The sequence below is a fragment of the Tachyglossus aculeatus genome, chromosome 9 (genome assembly GCF_015852505.1).
Source record: "Tachyglossus aculeatus isolate mTacAcu1 chromosome 9, mTacAcu1.pri, whole genome shotgun sequence".
Lineage (NCBI taxonomy): Eukaryota > Metazoa > Chordata > Mammalia > Monotremata > Tachyglossidae > Tachyglossus > Tachyglossus aculeatus.
This window is the reverse complement of record NC_052074.1, coordinates 53,085,973-53,109,502: the sequence shown is the minus strand read 5'-3', so window position 1 is coordinate 53,109,502 and position 23,530 is coordinate 53,085,973. Positions and strand designations below refer to the sequence as shown.

The 23,530-nt window shown below is 42.3% G+C and overlaps 1 protein-coding gene across 2 annotated transcripts in view; it reads right to left on the bottom strand.

Moving 5' to 3' along the window:
- Positions 1-23,530, bottom strand: part of CERS6 (ceramide synthase 6) — a 198,349-nt gene that overhangs the window by 124,701 nt on the left and 50,118 nt on the right. For both annotated transcript variants that reach the window (XM_038751397.1, XM_038751398.1), the window contains exons 2-3: positions 14,305-14,410; positions 10,340-10,470 (exon numbers count right to left, since the gene is read on the bottom strand). In XM_038751397.1, the coding sequence (XP_038607325.1) occupies positions 10,340-10,470; positions 14,305-14,410 (237 nt within the window). The remainder of the gene's footprint in view (positions 1-10,339; positions 10,471-14,304; positions 14,411-23,530) is intronic.

Sequence of the window (23,530 nt, the reverse complement as noted above, 5' to 3'; positions counted from 1 at the left end):
AATTGCAATGTTGCAACATTAAGCAACAACTAATCACTTTCCAAGGTGCAGTCCAGAAAAAATGACCCTGAAATTTATAATCCAAGCAATTAAATATATTTATCATAACAAGTATGATGGGAACTTACTCCACGTACCCACTGCACATCCATAAATCAAAACCAAAAATCTGTATTCATAGAGGGAAATAAAAACCTAGTAAAGCTAAAGTTGATGGCTTGGTATTATAATAACACTATAGATAAAGGGACATTAAAAGCGGAAGTCCGCAGAACACAATAAAAGACTTCTTTATGAAGTTTAGTTCAAATACTGACACCTGGAGTAATTAGATTCTTGTTTCCCCAAGTGATGCCCCAGACAGGTTTCAGAAGGAAAAAAAAAGTCACAAATTTCTTGGATGTGCCTGAGATATTTGAATGGGCATTTTTTAAAAAACCTAATGACTTCAATTAGCCCATCAAGTTAATCAGGCTGGATACAGTCCCTGTCCTACAAAGGGTTCACAGAATAAATCCCCATTTTACAGATGAGGTAACTGAGGCACAGAAAAGTAAAGTGACTTGACCAAGGTCACACAGCAGATGAGTAGAAGAGCCAGGATTAGAACCCAGGTCCTTCTGATTCCCAGGTCCATGCTCTATCCATTAGGCCATGCTGCTTCTCTTAAAAAAAAAAAAATATCACAAATTTCTTGGATGTGCCTGAGATATTTGAATGTGCATTTTTTTAAAAAACCTAACAATTTCAATTAGCCTATATTGGTGGTTGACAAATGTTCACAGAGAGCTCATTCTAGTAGTCTATTGAACTCATCACTTTCTCTGGATTTCTGAAGTCACTTGTTTAGTTCTGCCGTCTAATGTGAGAATTGTTTGAGGATGCCAATTGGAATTGTTTATTAGCATTTGGGAAAACCCAAATAATATCACTAAAGGGTGCTAAAACCAACGCAGATGGTTGAGTTTGACACTTACTGATGATTTATCTCATTTTGGCCAAATAGGAAGCCCAGAAATTATCCCACTACTCCTGATAATAATAATGATAAAACAACTCCAACTTGTATAGCACTTTATATTTCACAGGGCACCTTCATATCATTGATTTCATTTTCCCCATCACATCACCCCTGTGTGGCATGGAAAGGCAGGTATTACCCCCATTTTACAGTTGAAGACATTAAAGCACAGGTGGGTTAAGCAAATTCCTAGAACCACCTGTCTTAGCAAAGTCTCCTTTAGAGCTAGGACAACAATTCTGACTTGCAGATCCAGACTTTCCACTACACCAGTGGTCTTGCAACAGATCTTACTGTAAAAGCAAACAGGACACTGATATATACCTCCAGCCACTTCCCTATTTTCTTGTGCACAAAAGTGCAGTTTAGTTTGGCTTTTACCCAAGGAGCTGAATTTCCTAATTGGTTGGGAAGAGGAATTTAACAACCCATGACCTGGAAGCCAGTGATATGAGTCTTGCTTCTGCACTCACTGCAGCACAGTCCAGTGCTTTGCTCTAGGTAAGCTTTGAATAAATATCCAAAATGATGACGACAACAACCAACTCTTCAAGTTCTGCCAAAGTCACTTTAATCACACAGCTCAAATGATCTCCCTAAAGTGTTTCCAGGTTTCTGTGAGCCAAATGGAGAAGAGGTTTCACCCACTAACCCAAAGCTACCTACCACGAGCAGCATGCTCAGTCCCCAAAGGGAACTGAGTGCTATTGCCACTATCAGCACTTCAGTTTGAGGCAAAGAAAACTTTAATAAACCAGATCTTAAAGAGACAAGGTCCATAAATGTACATTTCCTTTCCTCAGCAGTTTCTAACTACTGCATTTATATGTTCCATTTATCACCAGTTTCAAGATCACAAAAATGTTATAGTAGTAAATATGTTCCAAAAAATCAGTCTCTGTGAAATGCAGTAACTCCCAAATGCAGCAAAAATGACAAATTTGTTCTTGTGTAATATGTAAAAATCTTTATGAATCTCCCAGAAGTCATCCACTTTTTACATTTCATAAAACAAAAGATATGGCTAATCCAGGTTTTTGCCAGAGAGAATGGCGTGAGAAATCTTACAGAAACAAGTTGGGGAAAGGGGATCAGATTTCTCCCAGGGCAAAGCAATTTTTTTTTGAAGGGGTAGTTTCTAAGGGGCTGTGTCTGAAAGAGAGGGAAGGATATGGAACGTACAGGGGAGAAGGGGAAAAAAAGAGTTATGGAAAAGAGAAAAGGAGAAGGAAAGAGAAAGAGGAGGGGGAGAGGGAGAGAAAAGAAAGGCAAGAGAAAAGGAACATGGGGAGATGGAGAAAACAAGGGAAAGTAGAGGAAGAGAGGGAAAAATGGGGAGGACACAGACTTTCTCCTTCCTCTTCTGACATTCCTGGCCATCACCCTGCTACCAGGCCCCAGCAGTTCTATGGAGATTGGGGGGCCAGAAGGACTCTGCAACCAGCCCCCAACATCACTAATCCCTGGTTACACAACTTGTCTGCTGTGTGACATTGGGCATGTCACTTCACTTCTCTTTGCCTTATCTCATCTGTAAAATGGGGATTAAGACTGTGAACCCCATATGAGACAGGAACTGTGTCCAACTCGATTTGCTTGTACCCTCTTCAGTGCTTACTTCAGTGCCTGGCACATAGTAAGCACTTAGCAAATGCCATCATCATTGTTATTATTATCATTACATTATTATTATGACTAAATAGCAACAAGCAGGAGTAGTAGCTAGTTAATAAGAGCAGCTGAGGCTGGCAGAAAATGCAGCCAACAGGTCACATTAGAACTGGCCCTTCTGGGACACTGATAGAGTTACCTACAAGCTACCAACAAGGCTGAATAATTTATTTCTGGAAGCTTCCAAGGACAAACCGGAAAGGCTACCTGAAGCACAGCAGTGGCAGGAGTTCCTGCTACCACCACTGAAGAAGAGGAGGTGAGAGGCTGCAGGACAGAATCCTAAAACCCTGAAGAAAGTGACCAGCTTGCTTAGAGCACAATAGGTGAAAAGATAAGCCAGGGAAAATGTAAAGCTCACATCGATAATATCTGTCCAGACTTGCTTATATTTTCTTTAAAGAGAAAAAAAAATACCCAGGAAGATAGAATTCTATGTTCTAAGTTCCCAAGTGCATAGGACTGGATTATGCACAAATAAACTGCCCAATCATTACTGGTGGTGGTGATGATGATAAACACTCTCTTTTCTTCTTCTTTAGGCCCAATATTGTGGGATCACCCTTCAGGAAGAATATCCCTTCATCTCCATAATAATAATAATTGTGGTACTTGTTAAGTGATTACTATGTGCCAAGACCATATTAAGCACTGGGATAGATACATAGATACAGACAGTATACGGCTAGAGGTTTGCCTACAAAGGGAGAGACTGTGTGGCACCTGAATTTATAAAGGCCATTCTGAATGAAAATATGTAGAAATGTTCACAGGGCAGAACACTTTACTGGGAAACTGGCAGTAGTTAGCAAAAAACGGAAGTCAGTTGGCCTCTTCTGCCTTTGAAAGTTAAATATATTTTAAATATGGGCCCCAAAGTTGGCCCAGAAAAAATGGCAGATAGCATGGCTTGAAGCCGCAAGTTCCTTGATAGTGCCTATGAGACTGTGGCCATATGAGGCCTGGGGAAAAGACACAAGACAACCTGGCCACAAAGTTCCCCAATCCTACTTCAAGAGAGGTTAGTTACTAAGTTAGCCAAGATATTCACTCAGCATTTTGAGACAAGCACCACGCTGAGCACTGGGGTCAATGCAAGATAATCATCTCTGTGCCAGTCCCTGTCCTGTTAGGTTTTGTCTCAGACCCTGAGGTGGCTTTGGAAGAATCCTGTCCCCATTACCTTCTGGAGCTGCAGAAAGATCCACAAGCACAGCTCCTGTGGCTTTAAGCAGGCCAGGAAACCCCAACTTCCGCTTACACAACAAAGAAAAGCAGGGCACAACCCACACTCTTGAGGCTGGTCCATGCTTACGCCAGCTTAAGTCCAGACCTGACTTAGTTTGAGCTGAGTGAATGGGGACCTATATTAATCTGAACCCTTGTTTGGCCTATTGGGATCCAGCCTCTCCCAACTGTGGGGGTCAGAAGGGGAAGTAAGACAGTAAAAGGGTCATGCTTCATATATGTATGGAGCAAGGCACATTGTACAGTCTTTCTTGTGGAGCTTGCCTATAAGAGACCACAGGGTCTTCAGAAGGCCTGCCATTTTCTCTCCCTTGCACAGCATTACCAAACTGGCTGGATACTGCTGTCCCTTAGCCTGTAGGAGACCTAAGAAAAGGGGAAGCTTGGGGTCAATGAGCCCTGCCTAAGCCCAACTCAAGTCTGGCAGAAATCAGGGCCTGTCCTGCCCACTCTGAAACAATTGAGACTTTTTGCCGAAGTCTTCACATCCTTCATATCCACGGATCATCCCTCAGGCACTGGGTATTTAATCAAGGCAGGCTGCAGAAGTGGAGTGGTACTAATGTTTCTTTTGGGAATATAACAAGAGCTTACTGAAAGCTAAGACTCTCTCACCAACCTAAGAGTGCCTGTTAAATCTATGGCACCAGGTCCCACCTCTGTTAGGAACAGAGTGAGTCGTCAATAAATAATGACAAAGACAAAGAAGAAGAAGAATGACCCAAAGTATTGTTCTGTCTCTTTGGGTAGAAGAATTTATGAGCAGGCAAGCAGTGGTCTACAGTTTAAACTCTAAGAACTATAATAATAATAATAATAATAATAATAATAATAATAATAATGGCATTTATTAAGTGCTTACTATGTGCAAAGCACTGTTCTAAGAGCTGGAGAGGTTACAAGTTGATCAAGTTGTCCCACATGGGGCTCACAGTCTTAATCCCAATTTTACAGATGAGGTAACTGAGGCACAGAGAAGTTAAGTGACTTGCCCGAAGTCACACAGCTGACAATTGGCAGAGCCGGAATTTGAACCCATGACCTCTGACTCCAAAGCCCGTGCTCTTTCCATTGAGCCACACTGCTTCTCCTGACTTGGGTTTAAAAGAATCAGCATGGCTAGTGGTTAAAGCACTGGCCTGGGAATCAGAGGACCTGGGTTCCAATCCCAGCTCCACCACTTGTCTGCTGTGTGAGCCTGGGCAAGTCACTTAATTTCTCTGTGCCTCAGTTACCTCATCTGTAAAATGGGGATTAAGACTGTGAGTTCCATGTGGGACAGGGACTGTGTCCAACCTGATTAGTTCATAGCTAAACAAATACCTGGTACATAGTAAGTACTTAACAAATACAATTAAAAAACTAATATCATATACTTCTCAGTTGGAGATTGGGTTGCAGCCTTTAGTTGAGACTACATTGCCTAAAATTCTATCTTGATACACTTGAACTCTGAATCATCAAGCGCTTAGTACAGCGCTCTGCACGCGGTAAGCATTTAATAAATACAGCAATGAATTACAGCAAAGAAAGTGCTTAGACAGGAGTGTTTCAAAGTCTTTTCACATTATTTTAAAAAGACAGATTGGCAGTGAAGTACAGAACAATAAGTGGGCTACACGATGTCTTCAGTATAGGGAAACTAAAAGCTCAAATTCCAACTTTTCCCCCAGACCTTGACCATCTTTATGATTCCAGACAAGTCATCTCTACCCAATTTCCTTACCCATAAATATAGCATTAGCTTACTTCATGGAAAGGTTGTGAAGATCAGTGATTAGGTAATTTCTGAACTACCTATACTAATAAGAATGGAAAAATTGGAGCACTGCTGGCAATTAAGAGACTAGAATTTTCAATGAAGATTCCTGAGCCTAACCATAGCTCCTAGTTGAAGGGGCCTTCAGTGTTCAGAGAGCTTCCCAATTAACTACTTCCACCCACAGAGCTCAAACACACCTGGGATTTGCCCATATCCTTTCAATTAGAGGCTGAAATTGTCTTTTACATTTTGGAATCGTTGGCTTCCCTTTCACAGCAAGTTGGTTGGTGATGGAGTCTCTAAATTCTGATCTGAGACGAGATCTCCAGCCAGCAGAAAACTAAATACTTCAGGTATGCTGCCAGACCCTCTGAAAGCTGACCAGGAAAATGAAAGATGCAAGTCAAACCAATTCCATGAAAGCAATCAACAAAACCTCCTCACTCTTGACAATCTAAAATAGGTTTCTCTTGTTAGAACCAGGAAGGAGCAAGTGTCAAGAACTGGGGGAAGAAACACTGGAAGAAAAGAATGAAGCATTCCCTCTTCCAGAAGCTTTCCAAAGGAGTGCAGCATCCTCCAAACTCCCTCTCTGACCTCCCCAGGGAAATACCATTTCCCTGATATGAGGATGAGACTGCCTTTCAGTCTTTCCGTTTCAGTTTTGACAGTCTGTTCTGTCAGTTCTGACATTTCCCCAACTAGGCTCCAGTCAATCAATCAATCAATCATATTTATTGAGCGCTTACTGTGTGCAGAGCACTGTACTAAGCGGTTGGGAAGTACAAGTTGGCAACATATAGAGACAGTCCCTACCCAACAGTGGGCTCACAGTCTAAAAGGGGGAGATGGAGAACAAAAACAAACATACTAACATAATAAAATAAATAGAATAGATATGTACAAGTAAAATAGAGTAATAAATATGTACAAACATATATACAGGTGTATATATACAGTCACTTCAAGCATCCCCCACATGCTGAGACAGGATAGCCCCTCCCCAACTGCTTGCCTTAGAGCAACACGTCATTGGCTTGGAAGAGTCAATTCCAATTTGTTTTGTTCCACTTTATTCAATAGAAGGACAAGGTGATAAGCTACCAGGATTTCCCAGTCCTGTCCTCTTCAAGAACCTCAGGAAAGTGTACCAGCCTCCTTTTGGACTAAGCTGCCAATAAAGTTGGCTGCTGATTCTCCATCATCCCCACCAGAAAAGAGGCTGATATAACAGCACATGTTCTACCTCCGCCAGTCCAGGGCATGTTGTAAGCACGTATTATGTATATATCCTAACTACTACAGGAAAGTGCTTTATACACACTAAGCACTTAATATATGCCACTGATTGGCTATTATTGCAGTATAAAACAGATAATGAGTAGTCTCTGAATCACAACAGTCATTTGATATGCCACAGACTAGATACAACAGTCCAACATCAGCCTTGCTATGTAATTCTGATATCTCACCTCTCTTCTCCTCTTCAATTCCTCTACATTATACTCCTCCCTGGAGACAGGGGGCTACCCGCCTTATAATGGAATCCCAAGACAATCTATGGCCCCACATTGTTGCTATCATTATTATTATTATTATTAATAATAAAATTTGTTATGTGTTTACTAATGTCTCAAGCACTGTGCTAAATGTTGGGGTAGATACACTACAATTAAATCACACAAAATTTTGGAGAAAAGGCAGAGTAGATTCTAATTTCTTTACTGTCTCTAAATGGTACTACAGCCTGTTTAAGAAACTGAGTTTGTTTCACAAAAAGAAAATATGGGACTTAGAGCTTTGCTCCAAAATGTCAACAGTTGTATGAGTGGGGGTGGAGGGAAGAGGGAGAGGAGTAGAAAGAACAAAGAAGAAAGAGGAAATCTATGGAAAATTGCATGAATAAAATCCTGCAAAGCATTCATTTAGGGGGTTAATGATCTTCAAGCACCAGTCTTCTAACACAGTCATTATAGACATTTAAATATGAAAAGGGCTTCCCCCCACCCCCAGGACAGCCTCTGCCACTCAGTATCCCCATTTAGGCTATTGAAATAGAAAAAACACACTAATGGAGAACATCAATAGCCTTGTTTCCAAGAGATCTCAGGGCACTGGCCAGCTACTACTGAGCCCATTTTACTACATTTCCCTCTGAAATTGTCTGCATGTACTTTCTTGCTTTTCTAAATTCCTCAGTTTTTCTCTCCCCACCCCCTTGAGAATGTAGTAGCTCTCTTTCTGTTGCCAAAGTGATGTAAGTACTTCAGGAAGAATGTGCATCCAATCTGACAAGCCAGAAAGTGATTGACGCAAGGCGGGAAGAAAGGAAGAAAAAAATAACGCACCGTGTCAACGCTTCAGCACATTTCTCCATGAACAGCTTCTTCTCCTAAGTCCATTTGCATTAAATTGGTATGCCAGAAATTGGACATGCCAGTTCCTGGCCAGGTGGCTGCTTGATGCTTACAAACACTTGTTGGCATATATATTGCATATACTCCAAAACCCCTGAAGGATGAAATGTAGTTTTCCTGAAGAAATTTCTTGTGAGGCAGGAAGCAGGGAAGCTAACACTTTGGCTTTAGGACCAACTTCTAACCCATAGTCAGTATTGGGCACTAATCCAACTGCTAGTAATTCTCTGATGTCCCTTAGATTAATAATGAATCAGCCACTAGTAAGTACTAACTATTCATGGTTCATTTTCACTCTACTTTCTACTCACTCCCCAACCAGACATTGAGGGTATTTTTACACTCTAACAATTTCAACCACCTCCTCCAACTCTCCAGCCTTGCTCCACCTTCCACCTGGATTTCTATCATTTTTAAATATGACCTGCTCCCTAATACGAGTCTTCCCACTGACATGACGCTCCCAGGGATGGCTGCATCGTTAAGTGTGCCCTTCAGCAGACTGAGTGTGCAATAGGTTATGTTTCCCTGGCCCTTGAGTCAGTGTATCCTGCCTCAAAATTCTCAACTTCAATATCTCTGAGATGGTTCTTTAAAAAAATTTTGCAAAAAGCCCCAAAGGATCCTAACATCTTTCCAATGATTCCAATTAGCATGCCGCTAACCTCCTCACCGTGCCTCGTTCTCGCCTATCCCGCCGTCGACCCCCGGCCCACGTCATCCCTCTGGCCTAGAATGCCCTCCCTCCCCACATCCGCCAAGCTAGCTCTCTTCCTCCCTTCAAGGCCCTACTGAGAGCTCACCTCCTCCAGGGGGCCTTCCCAGACTGAGCCCCCTCTTTCCTCTCCCCCTCCTTCCCCTTTCCATCCCCCCCGCCTTGCCTCCTTCCCTTCCCCACAGCACCTGTATATAGTATATGTTTGTATGTATTTATTACTCTATTCATTTATTTATTTTACTTGTACATATCTATTCATTTTATTTTGTTAATATGTTTTGTTTTGTTCTCTGTCTCCCCCTTCTAGACTGTGAGCCCACTGTTGGGTAGGGACTGTCTCTGTATGTTGCCAACTTGTACTTCCCAAGCACTTAGTACAGTGCTCTGCACACAGTAAGCGCTCAATACATATGATTGATTGATTGATTGACCTTTTAGAATTCCTCCCTGGGTCTCAAGGCCCTTCCCTTACCAATTTCTGCCTTTGACTCGTTTTCCCTTAAAATGAATTTTCGATTAGAGATTTTAATTGCAGAATCCCATTTTCATGCAGGGCTGGCTGCCTGATCCAAAAAGAAGGGCTCCCATCTAACCCGTGTTGAACCAGACAACACTGGTTTAAAATGCCTGGTGCCAGGAGTACTAAAACAAGGACATCAGCAAATGGAGGCTCTTGGAGGATGGACCATTGATTTAAAGACCAAACTAGATAGCTATCACCCGCTAGGAACTGCCTGAAGTCACAGTACTTTTTTCATGCTTTCTAAACTAATGCCTAAAGACATTTGAGAATGATTTGGTTTGGGAGGGGTGGCTCTTTTAGTCCACTGCCTCCCAAGCAGGATGCTTTCCATCCACCCCAGAAAGATAACTGAATAACTGATTCTTAAAAAACTAGAGGATCTATAACCTCCCTTGGTTATGAACCCTCTGTTCTCATAACAGTTTCAGTCAGGAAGTTCTTCCTAACATCTAATTTAAATAGTTCCTGTTGAAATTTAAGCTCCACATGTTTAAGTGAGAAACGGTCTTTTATTCTACTGTGCTCTCAAAGACATAAGAAAAGAAATTACTGGATCAGACCAATATATCATCTTTGTTAGAGTCAGGTGAATTTGCTTTCTCTTGACTTCTACTCTCGAAGTTAAGAATATCCGAGCCAGCATCTGAAACTTTTCTCTCAGGAACCCATCATGCACAAGTAGATACTAACCCCATTTTATCAAAGATTGGCTAAAGAACTGATATGTTTCCACAGCATAAATTGCAAGTTTGGTTTCCCAAACTTTTCAAACTGCTCTTCCAGTCTTTTTACTCTATCTAGCCTCTGGCTTTTTTTCTTCACTTTTTATTTTCGGAGAGGATGCTATGGTTTGCAGATAGTTATTACTTTTTAAGAGCATAAAATGAAAGAGAATTCCTGACAGGGAAAAGAAGACCATCTTAAAAATGCCCCCTCAAGACAACAGTCAGGGCCCCAAAGGAAGAGAATTGCTCCTTACATGCTCTCACAGAATCTTGTAAGGATGCTGGGCTTCTCCTGGTTCCGCCTTTGTCGAAACCAACGCTGGATGCTGCGAATGTCCCAGTCTAGCTGCTTTGAGAGCCCTTCCAGTCTTTTCTCATCCGGATGCTAGAAAACAAAGCACAGCAGGATTAGGAGAGTAGTTCTCCTGCAGAAGATAAAGGGGCACCTTGAAGTATGCTTTGGCCTACTGGTTGCATTGTTTTCCATGATGCTCAGGGAAATGCTCTAGGCTGCCGTTTCTTGTGTGTGTGCAGGGAATATTTCTTCCCAACTCTGTTTTTTTGTACTCCCTAAGCACTTAGTACAGTGCACTGCACATAATAAGCCCTCAACAAATACCACCCACTGATTCTTCAGCAAGATGAAAATGGCCCTCGGGAAAGCTCCTGAGCTATTACCTAGGAGATGTGCTAATGAATAATTAAGCTGGGTAGGAGGGATTTGGGTGAGGGGCCAGGCAGCAGGGGATGGAAAAAAGCAGCAAAGCGCCTGAGTGAAGAAAATGGATGCTTCCCAAGTGGGCAAATGTGGTCCAATGAGACCCAAAAGCTCTGCTCTCCAAAAACCATTTGAAAAATCAAGGTCACAGGGTAACCCAGCTCAACTGCACTTCTGGAGGGGAGGAGTCTCACGGCAGTTCAATATGAGAGGGGAAGATTCTCTCGATTCTTCCGCCTCCCACAGTCAGCCATCTTTTCTACACAATGCTTGGTTACAAACTTATGACAACAGTGGAAGGCAGAGTACAAATAATAGAAATGCTCAGATAACCTGAAAACCAGGCCCGTGGTTCCTGGTCCCTGCCAAGATCAGAGGAACCTGCACCTGGAGGAGAGAAAACCAGAAATCTTCTGGGGAAGGAATTTGACTGTTAATATTTGATTTTCCTAAGTGCCACAGTTGTATGGAAACATTTCCCTATGGAGCAGGGCACTATTTTTGCTAAGGAAGATGCAATGCTCATCTAAACATCAGCTGAAACCATATGTTCCAGCCTAGCAAATTCATCCAGGGATTTGGAGAGGCAATGGAAGGAGGATAAGGGGAAAAAAGAGAAATGATTCAGAAGCAGCATGGCCTAATGAACAGAGCAAGGGCTTCGGAGTCAGAGGACCTGAGTTCTAATCCCCGCTGCGCTACTGTCTGCTGTGTGACCTTGGGCAAGTTGCTTAACTTGCCTGTGCCTCAGTCACCTTATCTGTAAAATGGGGATTAAAATGTGAGCCCCACATAGGATATGGACTGCATCCAACCCGCTTAGCTTGTATTCACCCCAGCGCTTGGTACAGTATCTGGCATAAAGTAAGAACTTAACAAATACTATTAAAAAAAAAAGACAGGAGGAAGATTGATGATGATGGTATTTGTTAAGTGCTTACTATGTGCAAAAGCACTGTTCTAGGAGGGGCATTTCTTTCCTTATTTCTCTGAGGGATTATATTTCTTTCTCTCCTTTAATGGAAGTTCCAACTGATTTCCTCCTTAGCATTTATCCGCAAAAGTAATGGTAAGAACAGTGATAATATGATTAATGCAGATTCACCTAGCAATTTTCTCTCAGGGCCCCAAAGAAAAGGGCAACCATGGATCTATGATCTGAGCATGAAATCCTGAGTGAAAGATGTGTAGAGAGAAGAAGATGACACAGAGGCAGTTTTTCCCTTTCCTTCTTCCTACCGAAAAGCAACCCTCCCCCCTGCCACCCTCCCTGACCCACCCAAACCCTGAGAAGCCAGGCTTCTTTATTTATTTTTGCCACTGCACCAGAACAATAAATATCCCAGAGTGGTTCCTATCATCATCTTCATCATCAGTAATTACTGAATGCTTTCTTGTGAGCAGAGGACTGTACTTCACAGCTCGAGAGAATACAATGCAAAAGAGTTGGTAGACATGTTCCCTGTCCACACGAGCAATCACGGAGCCTCTCTAAGGTTTCCAGACCTGTTTCTTTCCCCTCACATTCCCACCACATCTGGCCTGTTTGTTTTTTATATTACAAAACTGGACATGTTAATACTTCAAGGACAGCTTACTGAAATATCTAAAACATGAGACTTGTTTTTAAAATGAACGGTTGACAACTTCAAAGGAAGTCACCTTGGCAACTATGAGCAACGTGATCAGTAAAGTTATTTGGAGCAGGTACACTCTAGAGCAGCAAAACTGGTGGTGACACTTGTTCATTACCTTACTCTAGAAATTACTCTAGTAACTGCCACAAACACAAGGCCAGAAATAAAAATGCCCTTTGCATTATCTTTCTAGGGGTAAAAGTGTGCAGAAAATACATTTTTAGCCATTTGGAATAGAATATTGTCAATGCACATATAAAACCTCCTACAAAGTAAATTCAATGTGTGGTGACCACATTTTAAAATAAGTCTGATTCTCTTTTGACACATCTGGGTTTTTTTTCCGAAAGATTTATGTTGTGGGCCCATCTGATTCGCTGTTTAAAATGCAGGTTGAGCAGTAGCTTTCTACTCTATAAACCTTGAAGACTATAAGGGTTGATTGCTCAGCTATAAAGACATCCTTTAGGCAGACAATTTGCATGCAAAAACCTGTTTAAGATAAGAAAATAGATTTCCTTTAATTCATGCTTTTCTTCCTTGTTAAAGATTTTAGATGTCTGAAATTATAGTCCTCCAGAAAAACAGCCTTTGAAAAACTAAGAAGTTGGCAAGCCCTCTCATTAATATGATAGGTCTTCTGCTACAGAAAAAAATGGCTTTAACATCTGCCTAAGAGGTACAAAATTATCAGCTGATACAAATACCAACTAGCGACTATCAATAGGCAATGCAATAGTCAAGTCAGAAAATTAAGAAAAAAATAAAATAAGGGATTGTGAACTCGAAATCACTTGCAGATGATGGCTTTTTTTATATACTGATCACGTGAATCAGCTTCTTGTGAATGGCTCTCATGAAGACACCTGCATTAGGGCAATAGTTTCCAAGCAATGGCATATGCCATGAGAATTTCAGAGCAGAGCAGAGCAGTTCCTTCAGGTAAGTTTGCTCAGTTAAATCAAAATGGCTACCTTATGCTGCAGGAGCATCATTCTCTGAGTAACTCCATCTAATACTGACTCTGGGCAGGAATGGAAAGCAATGCTGCAACTGACTCCTCAAAGGATCAACAGACCTTCCAATCAACTCTCTAATGAAAGTGGGATAGGTTTTATTCCCTCGCCTATTCCCCCCCACCCCGACATTATTTCTGGTATGTAGTTTCTTCTTCTTTTGTCCCCTTGTTCAGGTTTCTACAACCTTACTACATTCACTCTTCATCAGCCCTAGTCTTGTGTTTGTTTTTCTGTTCTTTTTCCATTTTCACTCCGGTGGCCTCATCTACTCAAGGCTTCAAAGTTGCTTTGATTGAAACAGTGGGTTAATGAGAAAATATCCAGAAGATATGGAAAGAGCTTTCAAGTCATTTGAAAATATTTTTTTGAGAAATAACTGCTTGAGTTCAACCACATGCTTCTAGATTAATTCCTAGGATGCCTTCCAACCCCCTTGCACAGTGCTTGTCAGTTCACTTGCTTGAAAGGACATCATTAATAACCACACTCCAAACTTTCCAAACCTGGGTATTCCTGCAGGAAATTCCAAACTTTTTCACATATAAAACTGTCATTTCAGAGGGAGTAAGTCTACCTAGGGCTTTCCTGTGCCTTTTAGTATTGCAGGAAATAGGAAGATAAATGTATCAGGAAAGGTAGGGAGTGTTTTTTAAGGAAGAAAGCACAAGTTATGACCTTGAACTGCATTTTCAGATAGCCCGGGAGCACTAACATTTAATGTTTATTCAACTTTCTATGGCAAGCATTAAACCACTGAAGGGCAGAGTTTATTGACACAACCTTGGTGTATTTTAGGCTGTGCATCTTCAATGGTGTCATAACAGCAGGGAGGATGACTATATTACCTTTGTAATGGCAGTAAAGACCTTTTCCAGAATGGCATTGGGCTGGGCTTTCTGTGGTCCATTGGCCTGGATATTAAGGCCTAAGGCACAAGGTTTGGCTATAAACCTGAAAAAAAGAGAGAGCAAAGCCATCAGCTGTTATCTTTTTTATGTATCCATTATCAACGCAGATTATTCACTAAATCAGTGGTATTTATTGAATTTAGTGTGTGCAGAGCACTGTACTATTCCATCCCACTCCAATTCATCTCCATGGACTCTGGGCATGAAGGGCTTGACCAACAGATGAAATCGAGGCACAGAAAGTAGGTTGGTTTGAGATAGTTTTACATAAATTAGAATTAAGATATCCCTCTCCCTTTCTTCACTTTTCCTCCAGTACTTTACACACAGCCAAGATAAAGAAGAGCAAAGGAAAAGAATGCATGCACTCCTATATTAAGAATTAATAATATGAAAAGTAGCATGGCATAGTGGATAGAGCATGGCACTGGAAGTCAGAAGGTCATAGGGTCTAATCCCAGCTCTGTCACTTGTCTGCTGTGTGGCCTTGGGCAAGTCACTTCACTTCTCTGTGCCTCGGTTACCTCATTGTAAAATGGGAATTGAGACTATGAGCCCCACATGGGTCAGGGACTGCGTCCGATTCAATTTGCTTGTATCCACCCCAGCGCCTGGCACATAGTAAGTGCTTAGCAAATTCTATTGTTGTTATTATTAATAACAATAATAATAATCATGGTATTTGCTAAGCACTTACTATATCCCAACACACAATCATCAGGTCCTAAAAGAGGCTCATGAGGAAGATCAGGTGGTGAATCCTTATTTTGCAGACAAGGGAGTTGAGACGTTAAGTGACTTGCCCAAGGTTACACAGCAGACAAACGGTGCAGCTGGGATTAGAACTCACATTCTCTGACTCCTAGGCCCATGGTCTTTCCACAAGGCATTAAATTTGGCTTAGAAAAGAATGAAGTGTTCAGTTCCCAGCCTTAAAACCTGCTTCAATTAAAATAATAGGTTAATGAGTAAACATTTAAAAACCTATAGGACAGAAAATACTATCATTTGTAAATGTTTTTGAGAAACAACTGATTGAGTTATTTGTAGATTTATTCTTAGAATGCCTTCAAACCCCCTTGCAGTGTTTGTCAGTTCACTTCTTAAAAGGAGATCATTAATACCCAGTCCACAAGATCATGGATAAATCAGAGATAAAGGCACTTGATTATAATCCACACAATTGAGGAATTCTGGACAGATAAACAATTTTCCTTAGAGAGAGAAAACAAAATGCATGGCATACAAAACCCCATCATGCCTGTTCAATGAAGCAAATGAAAACTAAGCAGAAAATATAAAGCATTAAGACAACTGGATGCATCACTGTAGCAATCAAAAAATGAACATAAATTGCTGCCTATATAAATGTGTACACATACACACCCCTCCGCCCCTTTAGTAATTTGTTTTCACTCCCAATGTCCCGAGACCCAAGGGGTTAAAAATACATGGCAGCAACATAGACGCAAGAGTTTAAGCCCAATTTCCATCAATATCTTATTGCTATGAGTCATGACAGCCCCATAAATCTGTTCCTCAGGATAGTACCAAAGCGAGACATCTGGCCATCAGCAATGTACTGTATGTACTACAACCACGGTTCTAGGTGAGAATCTCTGACTTGAACTATAAATCCTGATCGATCCAAGCAGCTTCCAAGCTTGCAGCTTCTTGTGTATAATAGAGAAATGCCTCGTCTCTTTGACAGATCTGTCCTTGCCATAGCAGCGCGAATGCTCTTTGACCCGTCATCACTCCATTTTGTTACCCCCACTGTCTCTACTACTGAATGACAGATAGTCATAACTTGTCTTTAATCTTTAAAGAGGCTGTTTACAGTTTCTGTATATCCAATCTAAGAAAATTTGTGCAACAGATGTAAACCCGTTAGATTGTAAGCCTATAATACCTATTAGAATGTAAGCTCTTTGAAGTCAGGGATTCTGTCTTTTGCTTCTGGTCCTTTGCTCAATCAATCAATGGTATTTATTGAGTGCTTACTGTGTGCAGAAGCAACACAGAATTGGTAGGCACATTCCTTGCTCACATGGAGTTTACAGTCTAGAGCAGAAGGAAGACATTAATATAAAGAAATCAATTGCTGGCAGGCAACTCCCACATGGTTCCTCCAAGTGCTCTGTTAACCTAGTCGGTGACCAAGCCCTGGGCCGTGGGTGAGGGGCAGGAATGACACTGACTATGGTCTTACAGTCTCAAAAAAGAGAGGGTAGTATGCTTCCTTCACTGGCCCCCAAAGAATCAAAATAAGAATAGCGTGCATTGGTAGAGGGCTTCCATTTTTCCAGAATGCTTTGCAATCAATAATCTGTCCAGAGGGAAGTACAGCAAGGATCTTATCCTCACTGTACAGGAGAGGAAACTGAGGTCCAGAGAGCCAGTGACTTGCCCATAATTACCCACTAGGCCAGGGGCAGAGCCAGGACTCAAATCCAGGTCTCCTAATTCTCACCCCTGCGATCTTTCCAGTAGCCCATACTGCCTTCCACTGGGCTTCTGGTTCAGGACAGGCATCCTGGAATCCACCTTGTTTGGAATGCAGTGGGGAGCAGGGGCAGGTCTGAGGGAAAGAGCAGAAGAGGGGCCCACAGGGAGCATTGGAGATCTTCTTCCTCCTAAGCCTGACTTAGGAACACTTCTCCAGTGGGGCCCTGCTTTTAACCAAAAACCCCACCTTGCTCATGATCCAATCCCTTATAACCTGCTGGGTTCTGCAGCTCAGAACATATGAAAGCCCAAAGGGCTGAGCAAAAGAGACAAAGGGAAACCAGGGCAGACACAATAAATACGATCAATTAATTGGCTGATCTGTTATCCTGATAAGCAGGATAAGCTCTTCTCCAGGCCTTCACATCATGAATTCAAGACAGGAAAGAGAAGTGGGAACATATCCTGAGAACCAGAGTAGTTGGGAGGTAACCACGGTCAGGAGATTGTCAAGCGATTCTCTGGGATCAGAACGAGTTTGCCCAAGTTAAGGGGAGTTGGCCCATAATGGGAAAAACACAGGGCAATTGGTATGCTGCTGCAATCTACCTGGGCTACTGCTTCTTGTGATCTTTAGCTGCCATCCTGAGGAAGGGGACAGTTACACTTTAAAAACTCAAATGGAAACCAAGTAGAGTTGAAAGTACTTCAGTTCAGTGTCCTGCTGACACTTAAAAGTGTAACTGTCCCATGTCAGTGCCTGACACAGATTCAACACAGAACTGGAAGCTGTTTCAGCAGTGCCAGTCCCTAGAAATTCACTCCCTAGTGCCACAGCAGCAGCAGGCAGGGCATTGTTACTCTTCCTGCCTGTGTGGTATTGCTCCCTTAGCTTACAAAGAGCTTGACTGAGGTGGATCTTCTTGGAGGCAGGGAATGTTTCTACAAACTCTGTTATATTATAATCTCAAGTGCACAGTACAGGGCTCTGCCCAAAGTGCTAAAAAACATAGCAGTTTGATTGACTGATTGGATCAGGTACAGAGAGGAGCCACCAAGTAAATCAGGGGGATGGAGAGGTGTCTATAGGAGGACAGACTGAAAAGATCAGGACTCTCGTGTCCATAAAGAAAAAAGCAAAGACAAGGACATGTCTGAAGTTTACAGAATCAGCAAGGGTGTGGACAAAGTAAGCATAGAGTTGTTTGTTAAACCCACACTGGACAATAGCAGTGTAGCCAAGTGTGGGCTTGGAAGTGGGCTTGAGCATGGGCTTGGAAGTCAGAGGACCTGGATTCTAATACCAGCTCTGCCACTTGTCTGCTGAATGACCTTGGGCAAGTCATTTCACTTCTCTGTGCCTCAGTTACCTCATCTGTAAAAGTAGAGATTAAGACTGTGAGCTCAATGTGGGACAGGGAATGTGACCAACCTGATTAGCCTGTACTTGCCCCAGTGCTTAGTATAGTCCTGGAACATAGTAAGCACTTAACAAATACATTAAAGAAACCCAAAAACAAATAATAAGAGAATAATCTCATAAAATGGATAATAGGTAAGCACACAGAATTTGTTTCTGCAGGATTTCTGGCTGCTAAAACACTTCAGAGACGCAGTCTTACTATGGGAATTATGGATTCAGCAAGAAAGGTTAGGGATGTTGTATGTATATCTCCAAACAAGAGAATGGGTGTCAAGGAGGGTAACCATCACCATGTTTCTCCAAGCAACCTGTTGTACTTTTGGATACAGAATAGTTTTGATAACTGTTTTTAATTTTCCCAAAATAAACTCTAGCTAATTAGTGGAACCAGATGATCCTTAGCAACACTTTAAAAGGAATACAAAGAAAATTTGCAGTGAAATTTCTAGCTCATATTTTCACTTGGTGAGCACAGCAAGTTACAAGGCAACTAACATTTAGGGGGACTAAAGTTACAGTGGCTAGCTCAGTAATGAGATGGTTTGTTTGCAGACTGATTCAAAAATGAAACCACTTCATAAAGATGAAGTTAAAATCCATCCCCTGAAAGATTAACAAAACAATGGATAAGAGGAAGAATGTTGCTAAAACAAAATGTTTACTTTTAGAGCTTTGATGATTCTCTCTTCAAAACTCAAGTGCCACCCTTTAATAATCAAATTTTTAAAAATCATCTCATCACCAAATTTTGACTGTGCCCTCACATGTTAGTCACAACTTGCATTCATAAAGAATTAAATGAAGGCTTTAAGATTAGAGTCATAGTTCAAGCAGGTTTTAATAATGAATAATAATTGTGGCATTTCTTCAGTGCTTACTATGTACCACGCACTGGGGTAAACAGGTCCATATGGGGCTCTCGGTCTATGTAGGAGGGAGAACAGGTACTGAATCCCCAGTTTGCAGATGAGGAAACTGAAGCAAAGAGAAGTTAAGTGACTTGCCCAAAGTCACACTGCAGACAAGTGGCAGAGCTGGGTTTAGAAACTAGGTCCTCTGATACCCAAGCTCATGCCTTTTTCAACTAGGTCACTATGCTTCTCAAGTTTTGCTGGTGATCCCAAATCATGAGTATCTACGAATCTGCTGCTGCTGGAGTTTCGGCATGGCTCTTGGGACCCTCGAGTGATTCATTACCCTGTTTGTCCTGAGAACATGGCAAAATTTAGCTGACTGGCAGTGTAATCATGTTGACGATGGTATTTAAGAAGCAATTATTATGTGCCAAACACTGTTCTAAACGCTGAGGTAGATACAAGGTCATCAGGTTGTCAGGTTGTGGGGCTCACAGTCTTAAACCCCATTTTTCAGATGAGGTAACTGAGGCACAGAGAATTTAAGTAACTTGCCCAAAGTCACACAGCTGACTAGTGGCAGAGCCAAAATTAGAACCCACGACCCCGACTCGCAAGCCCATGCTCTTTCCACTAAGCCACGCTGCTTCGCTAGCCATGCTGTTCTATCTCCTTACCATGTAGTGGGGAGGGAGAGGTGTTCTGTTGCTTTTTTCCTTTCTGGCTGAGAGATTCCCTCCATCTTTGGCTGTCCCCAGTTCTTTAATGACCTGTTGGTTAGCCCCTGAGCTGTTACACAGCTCAAAAAAATCAAATTAAGAGAATGTTTATCAAAGGTTCACATCCTCTAGCTCTCAAGGCTGCCCTCCTTGGCTAACAGTAACATTCTAGGAAGGACACAAAATATAGTTAGAAAAGATTCAGAGAAGGACCATCAATATGTAGGGTAGCTTCCAGATGAAGTCAGCTTGAAAAGATTAGGACTCTTCAGTCTGAAGAAGCTGAGAAAAGATAGGACTGAAGTCCATCAAATTTTGAATGGCATGGACAGTGCCCATAAGGAATTTTTCACTAAATGTCACCATACCAAGACGATAGGACCCCTTTGAAGCATGAAGGTGACTAGTTCAAAATAACCTAAAGAAAACATTTCTCCACCAGGCAAGTAGTAATCAGCCGAAAAGGTAAGGAGGAAGTGATGCAGGCTGAATTTTTCACTAAATTGGATAAATTCAAGGGTAAGAGGCATAATTGGTTGTTAATTAATTGTATTCATCAAGTGTCTACTAAGTGTGAAACACCCCCCCCCCCCGACCCCCACCCCAGCTCCTTAGCACAATATAGTATAATACAACAGAGTTGGTAGACATGTTCACAGATCATAATGAAAAACTCAATATGTCCAAGACTGAACTCCTTATCTTCCCTCCCAAACTCTGACTCTCCCTGACTTTCCTGTCACTGTAGATGGCATCACCATCCTTCCCGTCTCACAAGCCCGCAACCTTGGTGTCATCCTCAACTCTGCTCTCTCCTTCACCCCACACATCCAATCCGTCACCAAAACCTGCCGGTCTCACCTCCACAACATCGCCAAGATCCACCCTTTCCTCTCCATTCAAACCGCTACCTTGATGGTTCAATCTCTCATCCTATCCCGACTGGATTACTGCATCAGCCTCCTCTCTGATCTCCCATCCTCCTGTCTCTCCCCACTTCAGTCTATACTTCACTCTGCTGCCCGGATCATCTTTGTACAGAAACGCTCTGGGCATGTTATTCCCCTCCTCAAAAGTCTCCAGTGGCTGCCTGTCAACCTACGAATCAAGCAAAAATTCCTCACTCTTGTCTTCAAGGCTCTCCATCACTTCGCCCCCTCCTACTTCACCTCCCTTCTCTCCTTCTACAGCCCAGCCCGCATACTCGGCTCCTCTGCAGCTAACCTTCTCGCCGTACCTCGTTCTCACCTGTCCTGCCGTCGACCCCTGGCCCACGTCCTTCCCCTGGCCTGGAATGCCCTCCCTCCACACATCCACCAAGCTAGCTCTCTTCCTCCCTTCAAAGCCCTACTGAGAGCTCACCTCCTCCAGGAGGCCTTCCCACACTGAGCCACCTTTTTCCTCTCCTCCTCCACATCCCCCCGGCCCTACCTCCTTCCCCTTCCCACAGCACTTGTATATTTGTACAGATTTATTACTCTATTTTACTTGTACATATTTACTATTCTATTTATTTTGTTAATGATGTACATATAGCTTTAATTCTGGTTGTTCTGACGATTTTGACACCTGTCTACATATTTTGTTTTGTTGTCTGTCTCCCCCTTCTAGACTGTGAGCCCATTGTTGGGTAGGGACCATCTCTATATGTTGCCAACTTGTACTTCCCAAGTGCTTAGTACAGTGCTCTGCACACAGTAAGTGCTCAATAAATGATTGAATGAATGAATGAATGACACTGTTCCTCCAAGTATCATTTGGTGACAGTCAGAAACAGAATACAGGGTTGGATGGCAAACTGGTCTGGCTCAGTATGTTATTTCTCTGGCCCTTAACAAGGCCTTTCCCAATAGGCCCCCACTATGTGCACATAAGAGAGAATGGACTCTTCAGTGGTGGAATTCAGCCATATCCATAACAGAACTCTAGTCTAGGGCTTGAAAGAAACCAGGTGGGATGGAATTTTGGCATCAATATAGAAAACTAAACTAAATCACTGGTAATGCTTCTCTTCGGAGACACTAGTGTATGTAGAAAGGCCTGTAAAACTTCTGTATACTAGGAAACCTCACTACAAGGCTGGTTTAACTGTTATCTTCTGGACTGTGAGCCTGTCTTCTAAACTGTGAGCCCGTTGCTGGGTACAGATTGTCTCGATCTGTTGCCGAATTGTACTTTCCAAGCGCTTAGTACAGGGTTCCGCATACAGTAAGTGCTCAATAAATCACTGAATTAATGAATTTAAGGAGGAATTGCTGCAAACCCATTCTATGGAAAATCCAAGACATGGATTGGTAGTACTACTTCTTCCAGCTTCAAGCTGACGAGTCAGAGACCATGTTTTGAAAATAGCTGCTGTAATGCACAAACAGAAAAAGAGAGGGACTATAGCTGCCAAAGTGAATTACAAATAGCAAATCAGTTCCATCTGGACATTGTGGAGCACACAGCTAAATTTCTCTCTCAAGCGCCAAAAGGAGCCACATCTCGTGTCACACAAATACTAAGCAAATGGTCATCTACACAGCCAAAGTGAAGAGACAGCTGTGAAACAACCAGGCACACTCAGGATCATCCTAGGGGACAATCTCAACCACTCAAGCAGAATTCTTAGCCTGAACTCATTACATAGGTCGCTGGTCATAGAATATTTCCCAAGTTTCTTTTGTCTGGGCAGACATACCTTGAAACAGCCTGGGCCCAAAGAGTCAGTCCTCAGGGGGTACCAATAGGCATCCATTCTTTCTTTCCTTACCTTCAGCTTTCAAGCACTTAATCACCTTGCCCCCTCCCACCTCACCTTGTTACTCTCCCACTACAACCCAGCATGCACACTTTGCTCCCCTAAAACTAACTTACTCACTGTATTTGATCTTGTCTGTTTCGTCACCAACCTCTTGCCCACATCCTGCCTCTGGCCTAGAATGCCCTCCCTCTTCACACCTAACAAACAATTACCCTCCCCTCTTCAAAGCCTTATTGAAGACACATCTCCTCCAAGAGGCCTTCCCTGACAAAGTCCTCATTTCCTCTTCATTCATTCAATCCTACTTTTTGAGCAATACTGTGTGTAACGCACTATACGAAGCACTTGGAAAGTACAATTCAGCAACTCCTCCCTCTCCCATCTGCATCACCCTCACACTTAGATTTACTCCTTTTATTCACCCCTTCCTTAGGCCCCTGCATTATGTACATATCAGTAATTTATTTATGTCTATCTCCCCCTCTACACTGTAAGTTTGTTGTGGGCAGAGAATGTGTCTGTTATACTGTACTCTCCCAAATGCTTAATACACTGCTCTGCACACAGTACGTGTTCAATAAATATGACTGATTGATTGACTGAAATACCTTATTCTTAGGAGTACTCAGTAAACTAGGTCTATTGAGGAAATGGGGTGTAGGTGTCTGAATTCAGCTGCAGACAGATACACCTGTAGACATGGCCTACATAGGGGAGGAGCAGAGGGACAAAGCCAGTTCAGTTAGGAAGGGGCAGACAGAAATAAGGTCAATGAAAATTCTGCAGGCTACTGACTATTTTTAAAGAACCAGGTTTCCTGAACCTAGCATAGGCCAACCCAGATGCTCACCTTTCTGACCAATAACCTTTGAGAAATGAACACAAACAATGAGAGAGAGAGAGGGGGGGGGGGGGAGGGGATGGCAAAAATGTCCTACATCCTGGGAGAAAATCCAAGTGTAAATGCCAAAAT